At 38.7% G+C, this 24044-nt stretch overlaps 1 protein-coding gene across 1 annotated transcript in view; it reads right to left on the bottom strand.

Moving 5' to 3' along the window:
• The window catches only part of ppp5c (protein phosphatase 5, catalytic subunit), a 72893-nt gene that overhangs the window by 4962 nt on the left and 43887 nt on the right, over positions 1-24044 (bottom strand). Inside the window, exons 7-9 of the mRNA XM_028795517.2 lie at positions 18985-19090; positions 15417-15559; positions 12709-12796 (exon numbers count right to left, since the gene is read on the bottom strand). Of these exons, the coding sequence (XP_028651350.1) occupies positions 12709-12796; positions 15417-15559; positions 18985-19090 (337 nt within the window). The remainder of the gene's footprint in view (positions 1-12708; positions 12797-15416; positions 15560-18984; positions 19091-24044) is intronic.

The following is a 24044-nucleotide window of genomic DNA, read 5'->3' as shown; positions in this document are numbered from 1 at the left end:
TTTAATTGTGTTTTAAATCCACTCTTAGATAGGACTCCTGTGACAGGGGGGACGACATCTAATACTGCAAAGATAATTACACAGTTTTTAAATGATCACAACTTATCAGACCCCTAGAGGTTTCTTAACCCAAACTCAAGAACATATTCGTTCTACTCACCAGTGCATTATAGCTACTCAAGAATTGATTATTTTTTTATAGATAATAATTTCCTGCCTACAATTAAATCATGCAAATATGACACAATTGTTATCTCTGACCATGCCCCTCTAGTCTTGGAGCTAAAATCAATAAGCCCCTCATACTCACCTCGCAGATGGCGTCTTAACCCTCTTTTATTGGCAGACGAGAACTGCACAGAATTTATATCCAAACAAATCAGCTTCTTCCTAGAGACAAACACGTCCACAGAGGTTTCTGCAGGAACACTCTGGGAAACTCTAAAGGCCTTCTTAAGAGGCCAGATTATTTCATATCTTTCCCATAGAAATAAATTAGAAACCAAGAAAGTGTCAGAGCTAAGAAATGAAATTACTAGAATAGATGAAGAACAAGCCAGGCGTCCAAGTGAAGCTCTTCACAGGAAAAGGCAGGCCCTGCATACAGAACTTAACATCTTAACAACTAAAGAAACTGAACAACTTATTTATAAGTCTAGACAGCATTACTATGAACACGGAGAAAAAGCTAATAAGCTTTTAGCTCAACAAATTCATAAACAAGAAGTTCACAATGCAATACCAGTAATCACCAACAAGAATGGAGAAGAAATCATCGACCATAATAAAATAATGCACACATTTAGAGATTACTATAAGTCTTTATATTCCACTGAGCCCAAAGAAGACAACACGCAATCTAATGCATTTCTGGATAATTCACAAATACCACAAATAGATGCTTTAAGTGCTGAGGAACTGGATAAACCTCTAACGCTAACAGAATTACTAGACGCTATAAAGTCACTACAAAGTGGGAAATCATCAGGCCCTGATGGTTACCCCGTAGAGTTTTATAAGAAATTCTCCACTCAGCTAGCTCCACTCTTATTGGTAACATTTACAGAAGCTAAAGACCACCAAATACTACCTCAAACATTTCGACAAGCATTAATCACCGTCTTTCCTAAACAAAATAAGGACTTGTTACAATGTGCATCATATAGACCAATTTCACTCCTGAATAATGATGTTAAGATACTCTCAAAAATCCTAGCTAGAAGGATGGAGAAAGTGCTGCCCTCGGTAATATCACAAGATCAAACTGGATTTATTAAAGGCCGACATCTATCTTCAAATCTCCGACGCTTGTTTAATGTTATATATTCACCAGCAAAATCAAACACCCAAGAGATATTACTATCATTAGACGCAGAAAAGGCATTTGACATGATCGAATGGAATTACCTTTTCACTGCACTGGAGAAATTTGGGTTTGGCCCGAATATTTGTGCTTGGATCAAACTACTGTATACCAGTCCAGAAGCTTCAGTTTGTATTAATAAAATTTGCTCAGACTACTTTAAACTAGAACGTGGTACCAGACAAGGATGTCCCTTGTCGCCACTGTTGTTTGCAATCGCTATTGAACCACTGGCGGTTCGCTGCCGAAATTCTTATCAGATAAAGGGGATTGTCAGAGAAGGACTGGAACAGAAAATTTCTCTATATGCAGATAATATGGTCTTATATATATCGGACCCAGAAAACACTGTCCCTGCTGTTTTAACAGCACTAACAGAATTTCAAAAGATATCTGGTCTTAGAATTAATCTGAATAAAAGTATACTCTTTCCAGTGAACTCACAAGCATATAATATTAGATTAGACACCCTACCTTTTATCATAGCAGATCAGTTTAAATACCTAGGGGTAAATATCACAAGTAAACATAAAGCTCTTTATCAACAAAATTTTGGCGTCTGTATGGAAAAAATTAAGCAAGACTTGCATAGATGGTCAACCCTTCATCTCACTCTAGCCGGAAGAATTAACATTGTTAAGATGAATATCCTTCCTAAACTTCTCTTTTTATTTCAAAACATTTCAATATATATCAATAAATCGTTTTTTAAACAGTTAGATTCAATAATAACCTCATTCATTTGGAACTCAAAACACCCACGTATCCGAAGAGCGACCCTACAAAGACCTCAGGCAGAAGGTGGCATGGCTTTACCTAATTTTCAGTTATATTACTGGGCAGCAAACATACAAGCCATAAAAACCTGGACACAAATAAATGCACATACCCAGGCTTGGTCTGCAATAGAAGTAAAATCCTGTAGTACTTCTTTATATTCCCTGCTCTGCTCTCCAATAAATGAAAGTTATCGCAAATATACTAATAACCCAATTGTGCTTTACTCACTCAGAATATGGAACCAAATTAGGAAGCATTTTAAGATGGAAAATCTTTTATTAGTGGCACCTCTGCAAGGGAACCACCTCTTTCAACCTTCGCAAGTATATCCAGTTTTTAATACCTGGAAAAGTTTTGGGATTAAAATGCTCAGAGATCTTTATATAGACAACATATTTACATCTTTTGAACAATTACGTTCAAAATTTAACCTCCCAGCTACACATTTCTTTTACTATCTTCAAATTAGAAATTTTGTTAAACAGAAATTGCCCGACTTCCCCCACCTTGCACCCTCCACAATGCTGGAAAAAATACTGTTCAATTCCGAGGAAACAAACACTATTTCCGCAATATATAAAATCTTATTAGAGTCCCTACCTTTCAAAGACCCAAGAGGACATTGGGAAGAAGATCTCTTAATCAATATATCAGAAAAGGAGTGGAAGGTAGCAAAGCAGAGAATTCACTCGAGTTCTATATGCGCAAAGCATAGAATTATTCAACTAAAAATTATATATCGAGCTCATCTGTCTCGCTTAAAACTGTCCAAAATGTTTCCAGGCCAGGATCCAACCTGTGAGCGCTGCAACCAAGCTCCTGCCTCACTGGGTCACATGTTCTGGGCCAGCACCAAAGTAACATCATTTTGGACAAAAATGTTTAAGTGCCTCTCAGACAGCCTTAGTATCACAATCCCTCCTAACCCATTAACAGCTGTGTTTGGTGTCCTTCCAGATGGACTGGAATTGGAGAAGGACAAGCAAACGGTGATTGCATTCACTACACTCTTGGCACGCAGACTTATTTTGTTAAATTGGAAGAATCCTAATTCTCCTCTTATAAGTCAGTGGGAAACCGATGTTTTATATTATTTGAAATTGGAAAAAATCAAATTTTCAGTTAGAGGATCTGTACAAAATTTTTTCAAAACATGGCAGGATTTAATCAATATTATTTTAGAATAAGAGAAATAACTATTATTGCATTTAACTCCCTTCTCCATCTCTCATTTATATAGATATTTACTTCTCCCCTTCTTTTGTCTAATGTTGCCTTATTAAAAAGCTTAAAGAAATTTTCCTTTAGCTAAGCTCTCCTTCTCAGGGGTGGGGTTTGATTTGTTTTCCAATTTGTTGGGTTATAAATTGATCTGTTTGTATGGAATGATTACAATGAAAATTAATAAAATAAAAATATTTTAAAAATGAGTGTAAAAAAAATTCCTTTATTCCTGTGGTTGTCTTGTACACTGGAAGGGGCATTGCAAGGTGGGAGAGAGTGACCTACTGGGAGGAGGAAGCTGGAGATGATTCTACCTGTACTACAGGTGTTTCATCTCGAGAAGCAGCTGATGTAGAGGGTACAGGATCTGTTGCAGGCCTCTCTACCTTCTTAAAGAATTGTTCCAGGCTAGTCTGGAAGGTTGAGGACTTCTGATCTTCCAAAACATTGCAAGGCATCCATAACAGCTCTGTAGACCTTACTTAATCTGTCATCACTGGGGTCCTCAGCCTGAAATTTTGCCAACCCATCCTCTATTACAGAAAAACTTTCTGCCAAACCCTTGGTGGTAAATCTCTTGGGTTCTGGGGTTTCTATTTATTCCGTTTCAATCAGTTGCTTCTCCAGCTGAATGAGGTCTTCAGCAGACAGCTCCTCTCCATGTGATGCCAGTATCTCTGTGACATCCTCAGCCTCCACATCCATATTAACCTGTTTACCCATGGCAACAACCTTCTCTGTTACAACCTCCACTGACTCCTCAAAGCCATGGAAGTCATACACAAACTGGGGGCACAGTTTTTTCCACACTCCATTTAAACGGGGTGGAGTGGTGGCTCTGAGGCTAAGGATCTGCGCTGGTATCCTGAAGGTTGCCGGTTCGAATTCCCGTCACTGCCAAAAGAGATCCTACTCTGCTGGGCCCTTGAGCAAGACCCTTAACCTGTAATTGCTCCAGGGGCGCTGTACAATGGCTGACCCTGCGCTCTGACCCCAAGGGGTATGCGAAAACTAACAAATTTCTAATACGAGAAATCGTATAAGACGAAATAAAGAACAAAAAAAAAAAAAAAGTTTGTTCACCTCACTTCATCCCAGGCAAAAGCAATGTTTTGTAAATGTTATAAGACTTCCAAAAGTCTTTGAGTGTCAAGTTCTTTTCCTTCTCAGTTGCATTACGAGCCATAACAAATGTCCTCCGGAGGTAGTACGTCTTGAAAGAGGCAATGACACCTTGGTCCATGGGCTGTAAAAGGGCAGTGGTATTAGGTGGAAGGTAAACCACCTTGACATTAGGATTAAAGTCACTCAAGGGAGCAGGGTGACCTGGGGCATTGTCCAGCACTAGCAACACCTTAAAAGGTAGTCCCTTGCTAACACAGTAGTCCTTCACTGCTGGCACAAAATGGCTGGAAAACCACTCCTCAAAAATATGAAGTGTCACCCATGCCTTCTTGTTAGACCTCCAGACAACAGGCAGTTGACCCTTCCAAATGCCCTTTAGTGCCCCTGGATTCTCTGCCTGGTACACCAACAGAGGCTTGAGTTTGAAGTCACCTGCAGCACTCCATCCAAGAAGCAAAGACAGTCTCTCCTTGCCAGCTGTATGGCCTAGTGCTGTCTTCTCCTCCTTGGCGATATTGGTCCTGTTAGGCATAGGCTTCCAAAAAAAGTCCTGTCTCATCAACATTAAACACTTGTTCGGCACAGTAGCCCCCCTCTTTAATTAACTCAGCCAACCTATTAGGAGATGTGCTTGCTGCTTTCTCATCCCCACTAGCAGCTTCACCCTGTACCTTAAGGTTATGCAAGTTGGCACGAGCTTTAAAATGCTTGAACCAACCCCTACTAGCCATAAACTCTTCACTTTCACTCCCTTCCCCCTTTTCACTTTTTATTGTCTGAAACAATCGTTTAGCCTTCTCCTGAATCAACATTAGACTTACTGGTATACACCGCTGATGCTGGTCTTCCAGCCACAAAATTAGCAATTCTAAATTGTGAATTTCCCCTTGGGATTAATAAAGTATCTATCTAACTATCTATCTTTCCATTTCAATAATTACGCCACTTTGCTGTTTAGTAATCACAGTCAATTTCATAAGGACTGACCCCTTTACATGCTCTAGGATACAGTCTTTATCCTTGAAAATTGTTGCTACGGTAGAGCGGTTAAGGCTTAGCATGTGGCCGATGTTCGTTGCTGATTCTCCTTTTTCTGATCTCTTTAAAATATCTAATTTCACTTCCATCGTGATGACTTTTCTCTTCTTCAAAGTACTACCATCTTTTGTTTAGAAGCCCTGTATATGTATGTGTATATATATATATATAGCTAGAAATCCACAAATTGAGAAAATGAGTCACGTATATTAAAATAGTTTTTTGTTCCTAAGCTTTCAACAACCTACCAGGTGTCATCATCAGAGGAAAAATGATTTGACATGCAGGAACGACTGGCAAACTGACTGAGGATTTAAACAGATTTCAATTTAGCTTAAAGATAATGATCAAATTTACTGCACAAAGGCATCTGACATTCCAAGTGCAATATGAGAAGCCATCAGCAGCAAAACAGATCTGACTTTCTATCTGTTTCACCCAACCCACAACATCAACTGTTGTTTGGCATAGAATACTTCTCTTTCACTCTTAAGTGTCCAGAATATAATCTTTATGGTATAAAATAGGTGAACAGTACAAAGAGGAGTTATGTTTTATGAATTGAGAAATTAGTATTTTTGAACATCTGCATAAACTAAAACTTAAAGTGTGATCAGATCTTTATGTATGTCATAAAAAATAGAAGAGAACAGGATAAAACAGCAAACAAGAAGTTGTACTTATTAATTAATTCATCAAAATGATCTCACTATTAAATGTCTTTGTCATTAAAAATTATCTGAATCTATGCTTAATTTAATATGAAATAATTGTTCAAAGGAAGTGAAACATGTAACGGGTTAGCGTTAGTTCCTCAGGTTCATTACAAAAAAAAAAAAAAAAAAAGAAACAGCATCTCTAGAGAAAGACCAGATAAGAGTGACAGAACACAACAGTAAGGTATTAGTTTTTAAGAAAGGCTGAAGGCGCTGAATCTTTTCAGTTTAAGCAAATGAAAAATAACAGGTGACATGATGGAAGTTTTCAAACTCATGAAAGGAAATGACACATGCAATCCAAGGGATCAGGTGTTAGAAGGGGATGTTGATATAAAAAAAAACATTAATACCCTGAACCCTTTTTTTTTTTTTTTAAAGAAGATTTCCCATCCCATTGCCACCTTCTTCCAAAGAACATGCCCTCCACATCACCCCTACTACAGCAACAACTCTTACCACGTCACCTGGAATGGCCAGTGACAAGACCACCTCTGACCATCAAGTATTTGCTGTCCATAACTGAAGACCAAGTAAGGAGACAACTGAGAAGGCTACACCTAGGAGAAGCAGTGGGACCAGATGGAGTCAGTCCTCGAAATCTTAAGCTCTGTGCTGACCAACTTTGTGGGACCGTCCGTCACCTAATCAGTCAGTCCCCAAGGGTCCAGAAAGTGCATCAAGGCTAGGAATTATTGTGAATACACAACTGTCTGATAGATGAGCAAAGATTTTATTCCAATAAAAATAAGAATAATAAGAAGAAAATAAATCAAATAAGAAGAAAATGAATCCAAGGAAGGAGGTACATGACAATATTACTTAAAAAAGAAGGGTGTGATGCACAATACTATTTTAAGTCCTGATACCAACAGTCTTCCATATATCATTTATTCCTACCAACTCCAAGGTACAAAATATATGATTGACTTGTAAGGAAGTGATTGACAGTGACCTCTCAGCCTTCAAGTGTCTCTTGCATTGGTACCATTTGCTGTCAAATTTCTTTTTTGTTGGCGGCAATTAGTGGTAACTGATGCATAGAGCAAAGCAAACAGGAAGAAATGAATGCATGATTTATTTCTTCATGGTTAACCAAGCAAGTGGAAGTCTCATAGTATATGGCATGTTTATGTACAATCTAACTGTAGAACTATAAGATAGGCAGGACACTATGCCCTGCTTTAAATTAAATCGCTTAAGGACTTTTTTTAACCTGAGCCTACTCTATTCCAAATGAACAAAGTTTCAATTGCATACGATTTTTTAAAGAAAGATTTGTTGATACTGGTACATTAGCAGTTACTGTAAAAGGTAGAAAAATGAGCAATTCTGTCATTCTGACAGGTGTGAAAGCCCCATTCAAAGGGCGAAGTTACATGAGAAATGTGGAGGAAAGACATTACCTCCCAAATCACCATGCATATATAGATTCCCTTCTGTAGGGGATTTATTGTTTAATTTTAATGTACTGAACTGTACAACTAACAGCACAAGATACACTTTACTAGCAAGCTCAATGGTTAAACACCATAAAGGAAGCCAACTGCCAAACAGTTGCCAGACGGTACATTGTGTTGTATTTCTAAATATTACTATATTCAATACTTCCTGGAAAAAGTATTCACATTACTAATTACTTTACTTGTACATTACTCTCTAAACTTCGGTAAATATGTATTAATTGGAAAGTACAAGGAGAACACTTACATGTCACTTCAGTATTCAAAATAAAGAGGAAATAATCAATAACAGTAAATATGAATTTAGCAGTTAAACAAGTAAACGGCTTCAGTAACATTAGCAACATGCCATTTCAAACATGTGAACATGCATTAGTGAGGCCTTTTATTTCACATAAGATTTTTTTTTTCTTTTGGAGAATTTCTTAACTATTACAACTTCTGGTATTCACTTGTGCACTATGCACTTATATTGCACTTTACAGATGGGGTTTGTGAGTCGAACACTGTAAAATCTAATACAAGTCTAGTCTTCACTTATGTCCAGCATTGTTATCCTAAATGTGTCATGTGCACAGCCTGTACTTCACTTTGCTGATTCTAATGCACACAAAGAAGCAGTCAGTAGGACAAAAACTAAACTAATAATGTTTGGCGTGATTTATGTCATTGAACACTTAAATTATATTATCTGGTTGAACAGGTCAATTATCTAGAATGCACTGAAAACAACAAAGTCAAACATGTACTTACAGTCAGAAGTTTGGGTTGGACAGCAAAAATATAAAGATAGATAAAAAGTGGGCTCTCGGATGGTGGTGCTGCAACGGTGAACCTTGGCAACTGTCACTACTTTCAGCTTGATTTGTGTGCTCACACTTCTAATATTAAGTGCTTTGGTTGTTGTGCATTCACCTGTTTTATGATTCTGAACAGATCCTTTCACCTAATTATTCTTCTGTCCATTGCATAATCAAATTTGTAATGCAAACCTGTGTTAATTATATTCATCATGCCTTTTTTGAAGTTCTTTTCTGCCCACAAACCAAAGCTGAGCTTTACAGGGTGGTAAAGCACAATAAACTACAGCCCCACAATGTTGTGCACTCTTGTGTGTGTTTAGGAAGCAACACACTAACACACGCCTGACATTTTGACTCTTTTAAAAAGCAGTTGAGACACCATGAGGAAATATAAAACAAAAACTATAAGGGCAACTGTGTTTCTATTGGAGACAACTGAAGACTCCGTAATTTCAGTAAACATATAAATGACCAGGAGATCTAGAAAGTCTTTGCATGCCACATATTCCAGCAAAAAATGGGTGCTGACTCAGCTGCTTTTTGACATGATCAATAAAGCATGCTTTTTATACAAGTAGAAAGAAAATTAAAACTATTTTCTAATCAAATACTAAAAAGGGGTAAATAACCAAACAACTCAGATGAATGCCATGTTTGGTAGAATGTTGCATGTAATGGTACAACAGTTGTATCTAAAGAATAGCATGAATTGTGAATTGTTGAAGCAAAAAAAAAAAAATCAAATTTTGATTAATAAGCCAACATGTGAAGGTCCCTCATGTCCTCTGTACAGCACTACTTGAAAATTTATTCCATGATGTACTCTGCTCTCTGTGTGAAGAAAAACATTCAAACTTTAGCCTGAAATTTACCCTTAACGAGTTTCCAGCCGTGCCCCTGCATTCTTCTGGTTGAACTCATTTTAAAGTGACAGCCTGGATCCACTGTACTAATTCCTTTCAAAATTTTAAAATCTTCAATCATGTCACCTCTTAGCCTCCATTTGCTTAAACTGAAAAGATTTTATTCCTCATACCTCTTAGTCCTGGAATCACCTCACTTCCTCTTCTCTAGACTTTATTCAGCACTGCACAGTTTTGTGACCCACAGACCAAAACTGTAGACAGAACTCCAGATAAGCCCTCACTATTACGTTATAAAGGGTTAGTGCCTCGACTTGTATTCTTCATATTGTGATATACAGTCATATTAAAAAGTTTGGGAACCCCTCTTAGCCTGCATAATAATTGACTCTCAAGAAAAAAAGATAACAATATGTCTTTCATTTGCTAGGAACATCTGAGCACTGGGGTGTTTTCCGAAGAAAGTTTTAGTGACGCAGTATTTAGTTGTAGGAAATTAAATCAAATGTGAAAAACTGGCTGTGCACAAATGTGTGTCCCCTTGTCATTGTGCTGATCTGAATGCCTGTCACTGCTCAATGCTGATTACTTGGTGTGATGAGCTCGTTAAGCCTTGAACTTCATAGACAGGTGTGTCCAATCATGAGATATAAAGGTATTTAAGGTGGTCAATTGCAAGTTGTGCTTCTTTCCCATTGACTCTCCTCTGAAGAGTGACAGCATGGGATCCTCAAAGCAACTCTCAAAAGATCTGAAAACAAAGATTGTTGAGTCTCCTGGTTTAGGGGAAGGCTACAAAAAGCTCTCAGAGGTTTAAACTGTCAGTTTCAACTGTAAGGAATGTAATCAGGAAATGGAAGGCCACAGGCACAGTTGCTGTTAAACCCAGCAGGTCTGGCAGGCCAAGAAAAATACAGGAGCGGCATATGTGCAGGATTGTGAGAATGGTGACAGACAACCCACAGATCACCTCCAAAGACCTGCAAGAACATCTCGCTGCAGATGGTGTATCTGTACATCGTTCTACAATTCAGCGCAATTTGCACAAAGAACATCTGTAGGGCAGGGTGATGAGAAAGAAGCCCTTTCTGCATTTACGTCACAAACAGAGTCGCTTGTTGTATGCAGATGCTCATTTAGACAAGCCAGATTCATTTTGGAACAAAGTGTTTTGGACTGATGAGAGACAAATTGAGTTATTTGGTCATAATAAAAAGCGCTTTGCATGGTGGAAGAAGAACACCACATTCCAAGAAAAACTCCTGCTACCTACTGTCAAATTTGGTGGAGGTTCCATCATGCTGTGGGGCTGTGTGGCAAGTTCAGGGACTGGGGCCCTTGTTAAAGTCGAGAGTCGGATGAATTCAACCCAATGTCAACAACTTCTTCAGGATAATGTTCAAGCATCAGTCACAAAGTTGAAGTTACGAAGGGGTTGGATATTCCAACAAGACAATGACCCAAAACAGAGTTGGAAATCTATAAAGGCATTCATGCAGAGGGAGAAGTACAATGTTCTGGAATGGCCGTCACAGTCCCCTGATTTCAATATCATTGAAAATCTATGGGATGATTTGAAGCAGGCTGTCCATGCTCGGTAGCCATCAAATTTAACTGAACTGGAGATATTTTGTGTGAAGAATGGTCAACAATAACTCCATTCAGAATCCAGACACTCATCAAAGGCTATAGGAGGACAGCATCTAGAGGCTGTTAGATTTGAAAAGGAGGCTCAACTAAGTATTGATGTCATATATCTGTTGGGGTACCCAAATGTATGCCCCGTCTTAATTTTGTTGTGATGCATACTGCATATTTTCTGTTAAACCAATAAACTTAATGTCAATGCTTAAATACTGTTTCCGTAAGGCATGTCATGTATTAAAAGGAAGTTGCTACTTTGAAGGCTCAGCCAATGATAAACAAAAATCCAAAGAATTAAGAGGGATTCCCAAACCTTTTCATATGACTGTATAACCCAACATCCAATTAGCCTTCTTAATGGGTTCTGTATGCTGTATGGATGTTGATAGCGACCAGTTCACAAGACTCCTAGGTCCTTCTCATAAGGGGCACTTAAGTTTTAGACTTACACATAACTCGAGTTTTACAAAAAGAAAAAGAAAAAAGTTCAAAACAAATCAATACCCACACCTGAGAAAGAGAGCTAGGCCAGCAGTGTAAAACTTTATGCTAGTAAAGACAAATGAATAGATAAAATAATAAATGAATAAAGATAAATGGAGTAAAAGAAGGGAGAGAACCTGCTTCCTCAATTTAAATGCTTATTAAATGATTAGATCCTGCCAGGTTTTGAAAACATTTTGTACAGATCCTCTAAGTACGAATTTGATTTTTTCCAGTTTCAAATAGTATATAACATCAGTTACCCACTGACTTAGAGTAGGTGAGTTAGGATTCTTTCAGTTGAGCAACATAAGCCTACGTGCCAATACTGTAGTAAAGGCAATCACAGTTTGTTTGTCCTTCTCCACTTTAAGCCCTTCTGGAGGTACACCAAACACAGCTGTTAGTGGATTAGAAGGGATTGTGACATCCAAGGCTGTCTGAAAGGCATTTAAAGATTTTGGTCCAAAATTATGTTAATTTGGTGCAGGCCCAAAACGTGGCCGAGAGAGGCCAGAGCTTGATTGCAGCATTCGCAGGTTGGATCTTGCTCTGGAAACATTTTGGACAATTTTAAACGAGAGAGATGCGCTCGATATATAATTTAAGTTGAATAATTCTATGCTTTGCGTATATGGAGCTCGAGTGAATTCAGTGCATTGCTACTTTCCACTCCATTTCTGAAATATTGAGTAAGAGATTATTTTTTTTTTTTTTTAACATTTTATTAAAAACAAGTAACATTCCATACAAGCAAGTCAAACTTGACAAAAACTAAATTCAAATCAACCCTCCTGAGAAAGAGAGCTAGGCCAGAGTAATACTTTAAGCGTAGGAAAAAAAAAAACGAGGGGGATCCTTTTCCCCAATTTAAATGCTTATAAATGTTATTAATTAGATCCTGTCAGGTTTTTAAAAAGTTTTGAACTGATTCTTTAAGTGAGAATTTGAGTTTTTCCAATTTCAAACAGTATACAACATCAGTTACCCACTGACGTAAAAGAGGTGGGCTAAGATTCTTCCAATTGAGCAAGATAAGTCTACGTGCCAATAGTGAAGGGATGAGAGAATTATTCTACTTTTACATAACTAGTGATCCCAATCTTAGGACACAGTGATTGAACCTGTTACTGAAATAAGATGATAATGTTATATTGATGTAGCTTACAAAACTCAAAAGGAAATCTTAAGACTATTTTGTCTTACCTGAATCTGGTGGTTGTCTGTTCCTGTTTATTTTCCTAATATCTTCAAGTGTTATGCCATCTTCACTGAAGAGGCCTCCATGCATTACCTTAAATACAAAAACATCTTAAGAATGGAATGTTAAAAAAGCAATGAAGCTTAGATCAAATATCAGGGGAAAATAAAACAAAAAACATTGTGTTGTTTGATATCAATACCTAAATAAAAACAAACAGTTTGGGAACCACTGGGTCAAGGCAACCTAAAATATCGTACCATCTGGTCATGGCACCCCACTGGTATAAAGCTAATGCCGCAAAGTGGAGCATGATCTTAGATCTAGGTTACTGGCAGCAGTAGTCAGATAGCACGATTTCATATAATAGCAGACCTGTTAATCAATCAAGTGCTTAATTCTAGCTGACCTCAAGAAGCTTCTGTGATAAAATGTCACATGATATATCTAGATGTTGGCTACTGACCCCATTTTTTTGGGATGCCATCTCCAGAAATGTAAATGTTTTGATGTACTACCAATTTTTCAGTCTTAAATTGTTAACTACTGAACTTTAAGTAGGCACAACTAGAAGTGATATTTACTTAATTCTCCCCCTTCCCATCAAGTATTGCATTTGGGGTATTTTAATAAGCAATGAAAGATTATTTTATGTGGTTGTGTGTCTTAATTCTTTTATGTAGATCAAATACTTTTTAATTAATTATTTTAAATATAAGTACAGTGATGCAGTTTGATAAGTAAAAAAGAAAAACCTAAAATTTTTATAGGTTTAAATTAGAAAAACTAAACATTTACAAGGCCAGTATGGTGGTGCTTGCTACTGCCTCACAGTAAGGAGACCAGGGTTGGAGTCCCGGATCTTCCTTGCGTGGAGTTTGCACGTTCTTCTCGTGTCTGGGTGAGTTTCTTCCAGGTGAATTGGTGACGCTAAATTGGCCCTAGTATGTGGTTGGTGTTTGTGCGTTTGCTCGGTCATGGCCTGGCGCCCTGTCCAGGATTTGTTTGTACCTTGTACCCTATGCTGGGTTAGAAAATGACTGATTATACATTTACATATGAATTTTGGTAAAAAAATAAGTAGAAAAATAACTCCAAGGGTATGTACGATGTCAGGTCAATAAACAGGAACATAATTAACTCTTTTAGGGCAGGTGTCAACTTTCGTCGACAGGAGGGGTTGAGGGCGCATGTCGACAAAAGTTGACATCCAGGGGTAGAGGACGACAATCAGCTGTTAATGGCAACAAAACTCACTGTTACGTCACAGGCATTCCCTCTCTGCTTGGAGAAATGTTAGATTCATTGACCAAGATGGACATCACACAAGGGAGCAAAGCGAGTGCAGAAAAGAAAATACTCAGCAGACGATATTTTGCTTATTATTATCGCTGAGTCGGACTCTGATTTTTCAGAATCTGATTTTGTTGAGAGTGAGGAGGAGATCGAGCAAGAGAGTGAGGAACTGGAATCAGCTGATCGGACACCAGCCGATGCCGCCCCAGCTGATCAGATGCCAACTGAGCGCATTCGCGCAGCCGATGTACATAAGGCAAGGTTTGCATGGAAGGAATACCCAGACATTGATCCGTGGGAGCCAAACTTGCTACCGGACTTCACAAGACAACATGGCTTGCTATTCGACACGACAGATTACCAGTCGCTGGTCTACTTCATGCTGCTCTCTCCCGATGCTGCTTTTTAGCTACTGTTAGACGAGACAAACAGGTATGAAGAGCAATTTTTTGAATCGTGGGCTGCTTGCACCGCATTCTCGTTTTTCAAAATGGAAACCCACAACAAAAGACGAGATGAAGGGCTTTGTGGCATTACAACTAGAGATGGGACTAAACTGGTGATATAACTTCAGGGACCATGGTCCAAACGTGCTTTGACCCCTGGTGGCTTTGGACAGGTTATGCCGCATGATGATAGGTATGTGCTGCTGCAAAGTTTTATTCACTTCTGTGAAAACCAGAAGCAAATCCCAAGGGGTGAGCCAGGCTATAACCCCATGTATAAAGTTCAGCCCCTGCTTGACATTGTGGAACCAAGATATAAACAATTTTATCGGCCTGACTGTGATTTGTCTGTGGATGAATCTATGATAAAATACAAGGGACGCCTTTTTGTCCGCAAATATATGCCAGACAAGCCCACAAAGTATGGCATAAAGGATTTTGTACTGGCAGAAGCAAACACTGGTTTCTGTTACTAGTTAGGGTGGCTGATTCCCAAGCTCTACTGATCCTGGACTATGGAGGTGAGGAGCATGAGGGTGTTACCTCAGTCACCATGTCCGCAGAAGGAGAATTTGAATTGTCACTGGTGATGGACACAGAAGAGGAGAACAAAGCTCGTTGAATGAGACAAGAATGAAGTCTCAAAGAAGTGTAACTGAAGCCCTTCAGAGCATGGGAACTCAAGTTCAGCAGGTGTGTTCCCTTGTTTACGATTGTACAGCTGCTAGTGTACCACACAGGTACAAAACCCCTGCTCTGTTCTATAACTACACTGATAAAGGGCTACTTTTATGCAACAACTGAAGAACATTGAGTTTATTTACTTAAAAACACAGCAAGATCATTTAAAATGGTCTTTAAAACTGGAATCGATTTTGTTTATGAAGAGTGTCAACCTCACCATGCCTGCCCTGGTACTGCCTACAGTTTGAAAACCTTTGCTTTAAATAATTTTCTACTTTTTAACTTACAAGCACTTTGCCATTAATGCACTGTGCCAAAGGCAACCACTGGAAGACTTCACTGAACAATTCAAACATTTGTGGAGTATATTTGGCCTTTACTTCTCCTTCAAATCCATACATTTGGTTCATGTTGTCAGTTTCATGATTCCCTGCAGAGAGATAGAGAGCAGAGAAAATCAAAAAGAGACTGGATGACTTGTATAGCATTTTAAGCTATGAAAATACATTAAAAAGCTCTAAACTACTACACATTATGCAATTATATAAAAATCAGCAATGCAACTTCTGAAATCTTATATAAAATGTATACAGGAAAATTTCACACATTCAACTGCTGCCAACTAATACTTGAAATCTATAATTATTTAAATCAATTGAGAAAGTGGGGACAACATGACAACTATTTTTATTATAAAATGTGACCTTTCCTCACTTCACTAGCCATACTATTTCAAATGTACACTATGATGGAGAGCAGAGATGGATATGCGTTTTGACCGGGATGGCTGCTGTTCCCTTTCCCAATTGGAAGGCCAATACAATGAATGAACAGGCTTTCGTTTCAATTCCTTCCAACCCACTGAATGTCACTGTAAATCACTGATTTTTTTTTTTTCATTTGGAACTTGACAACATTAACCTGAGGAGCAAATGAATACATTATATTCTACAACTGTGAAAATTACGTTACTCCCTTAGCAAGAATGTAGAGAAACACACAAGATGGAACTGGAATGTGATACTTATTGCCCATAGACTGATAAGTGAATAATAGTGTTGTAGCACAATCCCACTTTTGGATGTATATCACTTGGGACTTAAAATCTGAAGCACTCAGCATATAGCCACATTACTCTGACTATGAGTATGAGTATGACTATTATATTCTGTAAGTGCCTTGAGCATGGGAAAGGCGCTATATAAATAAAATGTATTATTATTATTATTATTATTTACCTTTAGGTAAAAGATACAATAAATGTGTTTGTTTAACTGCCTGCCTTGTTTTCAAGTAATCCATCCATCCATTATTTAACCTGATTTAACTGGTTGTGGAGGACTATCATCATCATTGGGAAAAATACCTCTTGCTTAAATTTATACCTGTATGAATGTTCTACCACGCAGGAATGACTAAATGATGAAAACAACTGGAGATGCTGTGGTGAATGTTATCCAGTGATGGTCTGAAGGGTTGTACAGACCTCCATGTGCTAGACAGCGGTACCCTACAAGCTGTTGGATACCGGGATGAAATCTTCAAATCCTTAGTCAGACCTTGTGCTGATGCAGTGAGCCCTGGGTTCCTCCTGGTGCAGGACAATGCCCACCCTCACGTGGCCAGAGTGCGTAGGCAGTTCCTGGATGATGAAGTCATTGATGTTATTACCTGGCCTGCATGTTCCCCAGACCTGAATGCAATTGTAAACCTCTAGGACGTTTATGTATCGGTGCATCCGACACTACCAAGTAACACACAGACTGTCCAGAAGCTCAGTGATGGCCTGATCCAAGTCTGGGACAAGATCCCCCAGGAAACTATCTGCCGTCTCATCAGGAGCATACCTAAACATTGTTGAGAGTGCACAAAAGCACGGTTGGCCATACACACTACCGAGTTACATTATGAGTTGCCTTTAAGAAATTCACACGAGTTGGATCAGCCTGTGATTTCAATTTTTGGTGTGATGTTGAATCAAGCCCTCAGAGGGTTGGTGATCTTGGTTTCCATCGACTGTTGTTACATTGTCTTGTTCTCAACATATTACACGGTTGAATATTTTGTTCATTGAGATCCAATGTGTGATTTACGTTTTCTCCTAATATTTAAATGTGTTATATAAATTCCCTAATTGAAAAGACATGCTCTGTTAGATTTATTCAGTGTGCCATGTTGCATTAACAAGAACATGTTGGACTCTACCAGTTGGTATTAATAAAGGAAGTCCAAGCTGGAGTTCATTTATAACAATGGCTTAAGACTCTAATAACCGAGGTTTTTCCACAACAGTTTGATAAGATATGCACTACCAGTCAAAAGTTTTAGAACAAACCCATTTTTCAAGATTTGTTGAAGTTTAAGCAGTTCAGGTACAGTGAACAGCCTGAAATGGTAGAAAGGTGAGAGGTAAATTGTCAAAGGTTAAAAACTGAAAACTATAATTTATAGTTAGAACAAATGCCTTTTTTAGGGAACAAGTAATGGGTTAACAACTTACAACAGCCATGGAAGACAATAAAAACTTGAAAGTTGATACAAACAACTCCTACAGGTGTCCCAAATTTTGTTGAGTACTAACAGACCCTTCTGTCTTATAAATGTTGGATCAAACTGTTTTCCTATACCCTCTGAAGTATTACTTGGACAGTAATGCACTACGTATTATTATCATAATGGCAAGAAAATAGCAATTAACAAAGGAAGACCTACGCCTAAAAATGGTAGGTCTTCTCTTTAGAGAAACCACAAAGGAACCCAATGTGTCGGTGTGTACAGTTTCCTACACCAGCAAAAGGAACTTGGAAAGTGGAGAAAACTAACAGGAACAGACCTGTCAGACCCAAGGCCATAACAGAATAAAAAGATAAATTTGTAAAACACAACAGCTTGTGTGATAGACACCACACAGGACAGTGTTCGAAGTAAGCAAGTGTCACTTTGAACTGTGAGGAGAAGACTCCAAGCTGTAGGTTACAGTGGCAGTAAGAAAGCCATTGCTCAAATTGCAACATAAGAAAAAGAGGCTTGCTTAGGCCACGAGTCTGAACATACTCTTGAAATGAAACCATGCAACACAAACAATTGAAGATGTGAGTTCCAAAATCTGCTAATTACACCTTTGGTAAAATTTAGTGAACACGTGATTGTGACTTTTCATGCAGTTGGTCATGCGCCGAAAATATGTTTGAGCTTCAAAACCTGCTAATTGCAACAGTGTAGCGCTATAGTTTTAGGGATTTAGTTTCAAAATCTGCTTACAGACCAAGATTTTCCTATTTATCTCCAAAATGTATCTTTTGTACTTAGCTGATTTCGGAACTGAGCTCTTCAATTGGAAATTGTACAGCTTAGCTATTAAGCTGTGCTTGAAGCTGTTGTCCCGTGAGGCACCTATCACCCCAGCTGCTGACTCTCAGAAGCTTGTCTTCTGATGCTCATGTCAGAGTTTTCTCCAGTTTCCAAGATCCTTTTGATGGTGTAGTGTAAGAAACTGTACTCGCTAATACTCTGCCTTTCTTTCCAATTTCTCCAAAGGAAACACTTCAATTAACTTCCATTGCTGCGGAGAGGTTGTTAACCTATTACTTGCTCCATGGAAAAAAAAGCATTTGTGCATAATTTTGAAAAATATATTTCCGGTTTTGTTAACCTAATTTTTTTTTTTTTTTTACACCTCTGGCAGTCTACCACCCAGCTTTGTGCCATTTCAGGTTATTCACTGTACTTTAACTACTTAACTTTACAATTAAAAACACTGGAAAAATGGGGGTGTTCAAAAGCTTTTAACCAGTAATGTACATATTCACAAATAAACAAAAGTACAAGCATAAATATATACATTTTTTTTCTTACCTCTCAAAAGATGGAAGCAATCAGGATATAGCAGCTTGAACCCAAACAAGGTGAGGATGACTTCTACAGAAAAAGAGCCTCTGTCTACAAAATCACCATTAAATAACTGATGTCTAAGGTAAGGAAAACTCTGAGAAACATAGTAAACAATAAATTACAAGGCTTGAAAGGGAAAAAAAGGAAATCGATCAAATGAACAGTCAGTCATTATCCAACCCGCTATATCCTAACCAAACTAACAGGCATTAGATTTTATTTACTGTCGTGCTGTTCTTTGTCACCTGTTCAGTTTGTCTCTAGGGCTCCAGAAAGTGCCGCTGCTGTGGACAACATCCTGCATTGTTCCTGTTCTAAAGAAGGCAAGCGCCTCTTCACAGACCAGTTGCACTTACAGTACGTCTCATATCAAGATGACCTCTCAGAGGCTGGTAATGGACTATATGAGTCCTCTTGCGGTAGACCACCTGGACCCACTGCAGATTGCCTATTGGACAAAGATTAGAGTGGAAGATGTAATTATCTGTCGCACCACAAGGCCTACTGTCACCTGGACAAAGCTGGCCGCATTGTGAAGATTATGTTTTCTTGATTTCTCCACTGCGGATGAGCCTACAGATCCTTGATAATGGACTACCAGTCAGACAGACCGCAGTTTGTAAGACTTGGACTGTGAGCAGCACTGGAGCACCACAGGAAACAGGCCTGTTTCTTTTAGTCCTCACTCTGTACGCAACCAATTACAAATATAACACCAGGTCATGTCATTTGCAGAACTCTCAGATGGTTCTGCACTTATGGGATGTTTTGATGAGGGGGTGAGAAAGAGTATAGGTGGAGAACTTTGTTTCTTGTTGCAAAGAGAAGTGTTTTTACTTTACCAACAGCAAAACCAAGGAACTAGTTATAGATTTTCACCTCACCAAAGAGCTTCTATGTCCGGTCACTAAACAGGAAGTGGTTGTAGAGATAGTACACTTGTACAAGTACTTGGGGGTCCACAACAACAACAGGTTGAAGTGGTCTCAAACACAGAGGAACTAGAGAAGAAAGGGCAGAGACTGTGTTCCTTTAATGTGGAAAGTGACATCCTTCACATCTTCTACAGCTCTGTGATGGCCAGTGCAATTTTCTACGCTGTGGTGGGCTGGGCTGGTCACATCACTTCAAAAGAGGCCTACCAAATTAACTAGCTAATGAAAAGGGCAGGCTCCGTTATTGGACATACTCTCTACCACCTGGAGGTGGTAGCAAAGGGGAGAATTGAACCAAAACTGACTGCCATTGTGAACAATGCTGTACATCCTCTCTCTGACACACTGACACTGATCGTTCAGCAAAAGTGTGCCAGAAACACTATGGAGTCTCCTTTATTCCAAAAACAATATGCCTGTATAGATAGCGCCTCTCAGTGATTGCCAAGTCAGAAGTTTTCTTTTCTATCTTTCAGACTTTTTCTTCCTTTTTAGTCATTCTGGTGAGTATTCAGACCATAGTGTGTGCATAAATATATTTATCTGTTTATGGTTTTATTTAAAGAGCTTCTGGAAAATACTAAATTTCTCCCTTGGAACAAATAAAAGTTGTACCTATCCATCCATTATTCAAATAAATTAAGCTGTTATACATACAAAAAACTCTCTCTCTCTGTCTGCATATCTTCTTCTATAATATGCTACTGTGGCTGTTCGTTTGTCTGTCCAGGATTTTAAATCACCTGTAGCTCGTAAACCGTTTCACCTATTGACTTGAAATTTGGTACACATATACTACGTGACGTCTACCATCCGCTTTCGGGGGGGGGGGGGGGGGGGGATGATTTTTATTACTCTTCATTTTTATTTTATTTTATTGTAGAATCAACTCTCGGCAGTGCACAGCAGGGTGGCTGTGCGATGCATGCGTATGGGTGCCGTTCTCATTCCCCACCACCTTCACTAATCATTCTTGAGGCAGAGTGAAGACTTAAGTGTCAGCTTAAGTGAAAAATTAAAGAAAACGTACTAAAACTAACTTAATCAGTTTTAACGTGAAAAGATGCCGACGAAAGAAGAGAAGCAGTGGGCCGCTAGGGTGGAGAAAAGAAGAGCTGCTCAGGAAGCAGCAAGCGCAACAACCTCTAAGCAAACGAATGCTAAACATACAGAGAAAGAAAGAGGAGGAAAACTAGGAATGCAGTACGGCGTTACTGGTTTTATATAATGTGTGTACATACAGTGCATCCGTAAAGTATTCACAGCGCATCATTTTTTCCACATTTTGTTATGTTACAGCCTTATTCCAAAATGGATTAAACTCATTTTTTTCCTCAGAATTCTACACACAACAGACCCCATAATGACAACGTGAAAAAAGTTTACTTGAAGTTTTTGCAAATTTATTAAAAATAAAAAAATTGAGAAAGCACATGTACATAAGTATTCGCAGCCTTTGCCGTGAAACTTGAAATTGAGCTCAGGTGCATCCTGTTTCTCCTGATCATCCTTGAGATGTTTCTGCAGCTTAATTGGAGTCCACTTGTGGTAAATTCAGTTGACTGGACATGATTTGGAAAGGCACACACCTGTCTATATAAGGTCCCACAGTTGACAGTTCATGTCAGAACACAAACCAAGCATGAAGTCAAAGGAATTATGTGTAGACCTCTGAGACAGGATTGTCTCGAGGCACAAATCTGGGGAAGGTTACAGAAAAATTTCTGCTGCTTTGAAGGTCCCAATGAGCACAGTGGCCTCCATCATCCGTAAGTGGAAGAAGTTTGAAACCACCAGGACTCTTCCTAGAGCTGGCCTCTTTGGTGTGAATGCCAGGCGTCACGTTTGGAGAAAACCAGGCACCGCTCATCACCAGGCCAATACCATCCCTACAGTGAAGCATGGTGGTGGCAGCATCATGCTGTGGGGATGTTTTTCAGCGGCAGGAACTGGGAGACTAGTCAGGATAAAGGGAAAGATGACTGCAGCAATGTACAGAGACATCCTGGATGAAAACCTGCTCCAGAGCGCTCTTGACCTCCGACTGGGGCGACGGTTCATCTTTCAGCAGGACAACGACCCTAAGCACACAGCCAAGATATCAAAGGAGTGGCTTCAGGACAACTCTGTGAATGTCCTTGAGTGGCCCAGCCAGAGCCCAGACTTGAATCCGATTGAACATCTCTGGAGAGATCTTAAAATGGCTGTGCACCAACGCTTCCCATCCAACCTGATGGAGCTTGAGAGGTGCTGTAAAGAGGAATGGGTGAAACTGGCCAAGGATAGGTGTGCCAAGCTTGTGGCATCATATTCAAAACGACTTGAGGCTATAATTGCTGCCAAAGGTGCATCGACAAAGTATTGAGCAAAGGCTATGAATACTTATGTACATGTGATTTCTCAGTTTTTTTATTTTTAATAAATGTGCAAAAACCTCAAGTAAACTTTTTTCACGTTGTCATTATGGGGTGTTGAGTGTAGAATTCTGAGGAAAAAAATGAATTTAATCCATTTTGGAATGAGGCTGTAACATAACAAAAGGTGGAAAAAGTGATGCGCTGTGAATACTTTCTGGATGCACTGTATGCTGTGTAATGTTTAAACCACAAAAATAAAGTTCAGCTCCACTATTCAAACAGGCTATAAGCTATTGTGCCTCTGTTTGAGACAGAAAATCCTGGAATAAATCTTAATAAATGGGCTGTTGGCTACCAGCCGAAGAGCGAAAGCTCACCAGTTAGCAGACTCTCCTGTGATTAAAATCAACAGATGTCACAATGTATTACCTCAGATAAACAAAAACACATGCAGAGTTTGTTTCTATCTTCTTAACTGACTTGGTACAGCTTTACCATTTCTTTTCATTTGAGTCTAATAACAAACCTTTCTTTTTAGGAAGTAGAATCTTTCCTTAAAGTTGTTTATGAAAGTCTATGCTTCTAGCTTAAAGATCATTAAAAAAAATGGATAAAGCAAACCACATACTCGGAGCACCAAACAGCTCAAATATAATCTGTGAAGAAACAACAAACCCTTTAAGAAAGAACTGCATCCATGATAAAAGGTTGCATCTCATTTAAGTTCAATTCAAATTTTATATTATGCCAAGGGAAAAATGCTGTTCATCAGCACATCACAATAAAGGCAAAACAAGTTTTGTACAAATAAATAGTAAATTGGAGTACATTTATATTTTATATAATCTTACGGAGGTAACAAAGTTAATTCTAGAATAAAGAATCCGCCATTTACTACCAGGAATGAAAATTATAGGAACAACAAGATAGGCAAGGAGCCAAATATTAAAATAAACATTACTGACAATATTAGGAGCAGCAGAATGAAGAAACATTTGAATCAATTATTTTCTACACTTGTCGATTTTGAGCTTCTGACTTGGTCCCAAAGGTTCAGTGTTTGAAAGTCGTGGCTAAATTCTGTCTGACAAAACATACTCGGCTTTCCGCCACACTTTCTTATACATAGTTTTGGCAAATTCAATTGCTGGGACAGTACTGTTTTGTTGCACCTTTCCACAATTCAATTCATGCGGTTTGGACACTTGCACTGATTTTTGATAAGTAAGAAAGTATAGCATATAGTATATTAAAATGGATTAGATTTATAAAAAGATGACAATTCATGTGAGACAGCACATCAGTTGCAATAACATTTGCTGCGGCTTGCCACTGCTTTATTTTACTGATTACCCATTCCTTTTAGTCATTAAATACTGTAATGGTTACCCCACTGAACTGTACGTTTTCTGAAGCTTCCCAAGTATACAAAGTAACCCATGTATCTCAAAGAAAACAAAAACTGAAAGAATATTAATAGAATAAAAAGATAGATGCCATGAAAAAGGGCGGAGTGGTGGCTCTGAGGCTAAGGATCTGCGCTGGAATCCCGAAGGTTGCCGGTTCGAATCCCCGTCACTGCCAAAAGAGATCCTACTCTGCTGGGCCCTTGAGCAAAGCCCTTAACCATCAATTTCTCCAGGGGCGCTGTACAATGGCTGACCCTGTGTTCCGACTCCAAGGGGTATGCGAAAACTAACAAATTCCTAATACAAGATTTGTATAAGGTGAA

Source organism: Erpetoichthys calabaricus, chromosome 1, assembly GCF_900747795.2.
Source record: "Erpetoichthys calabaricus chromosome 1, fErpCal1.3, whole genome shotgun sequence".
NCBI lineage: Eukaryota > Metazoa > Chordata > Cladistia > Polypteriformes > Polypteridae > Erpetoichthys > Erpetoichthys calabaricus.
This window is presented reverse-complemented; position numbering and strand designations above follow the sequence as displayed.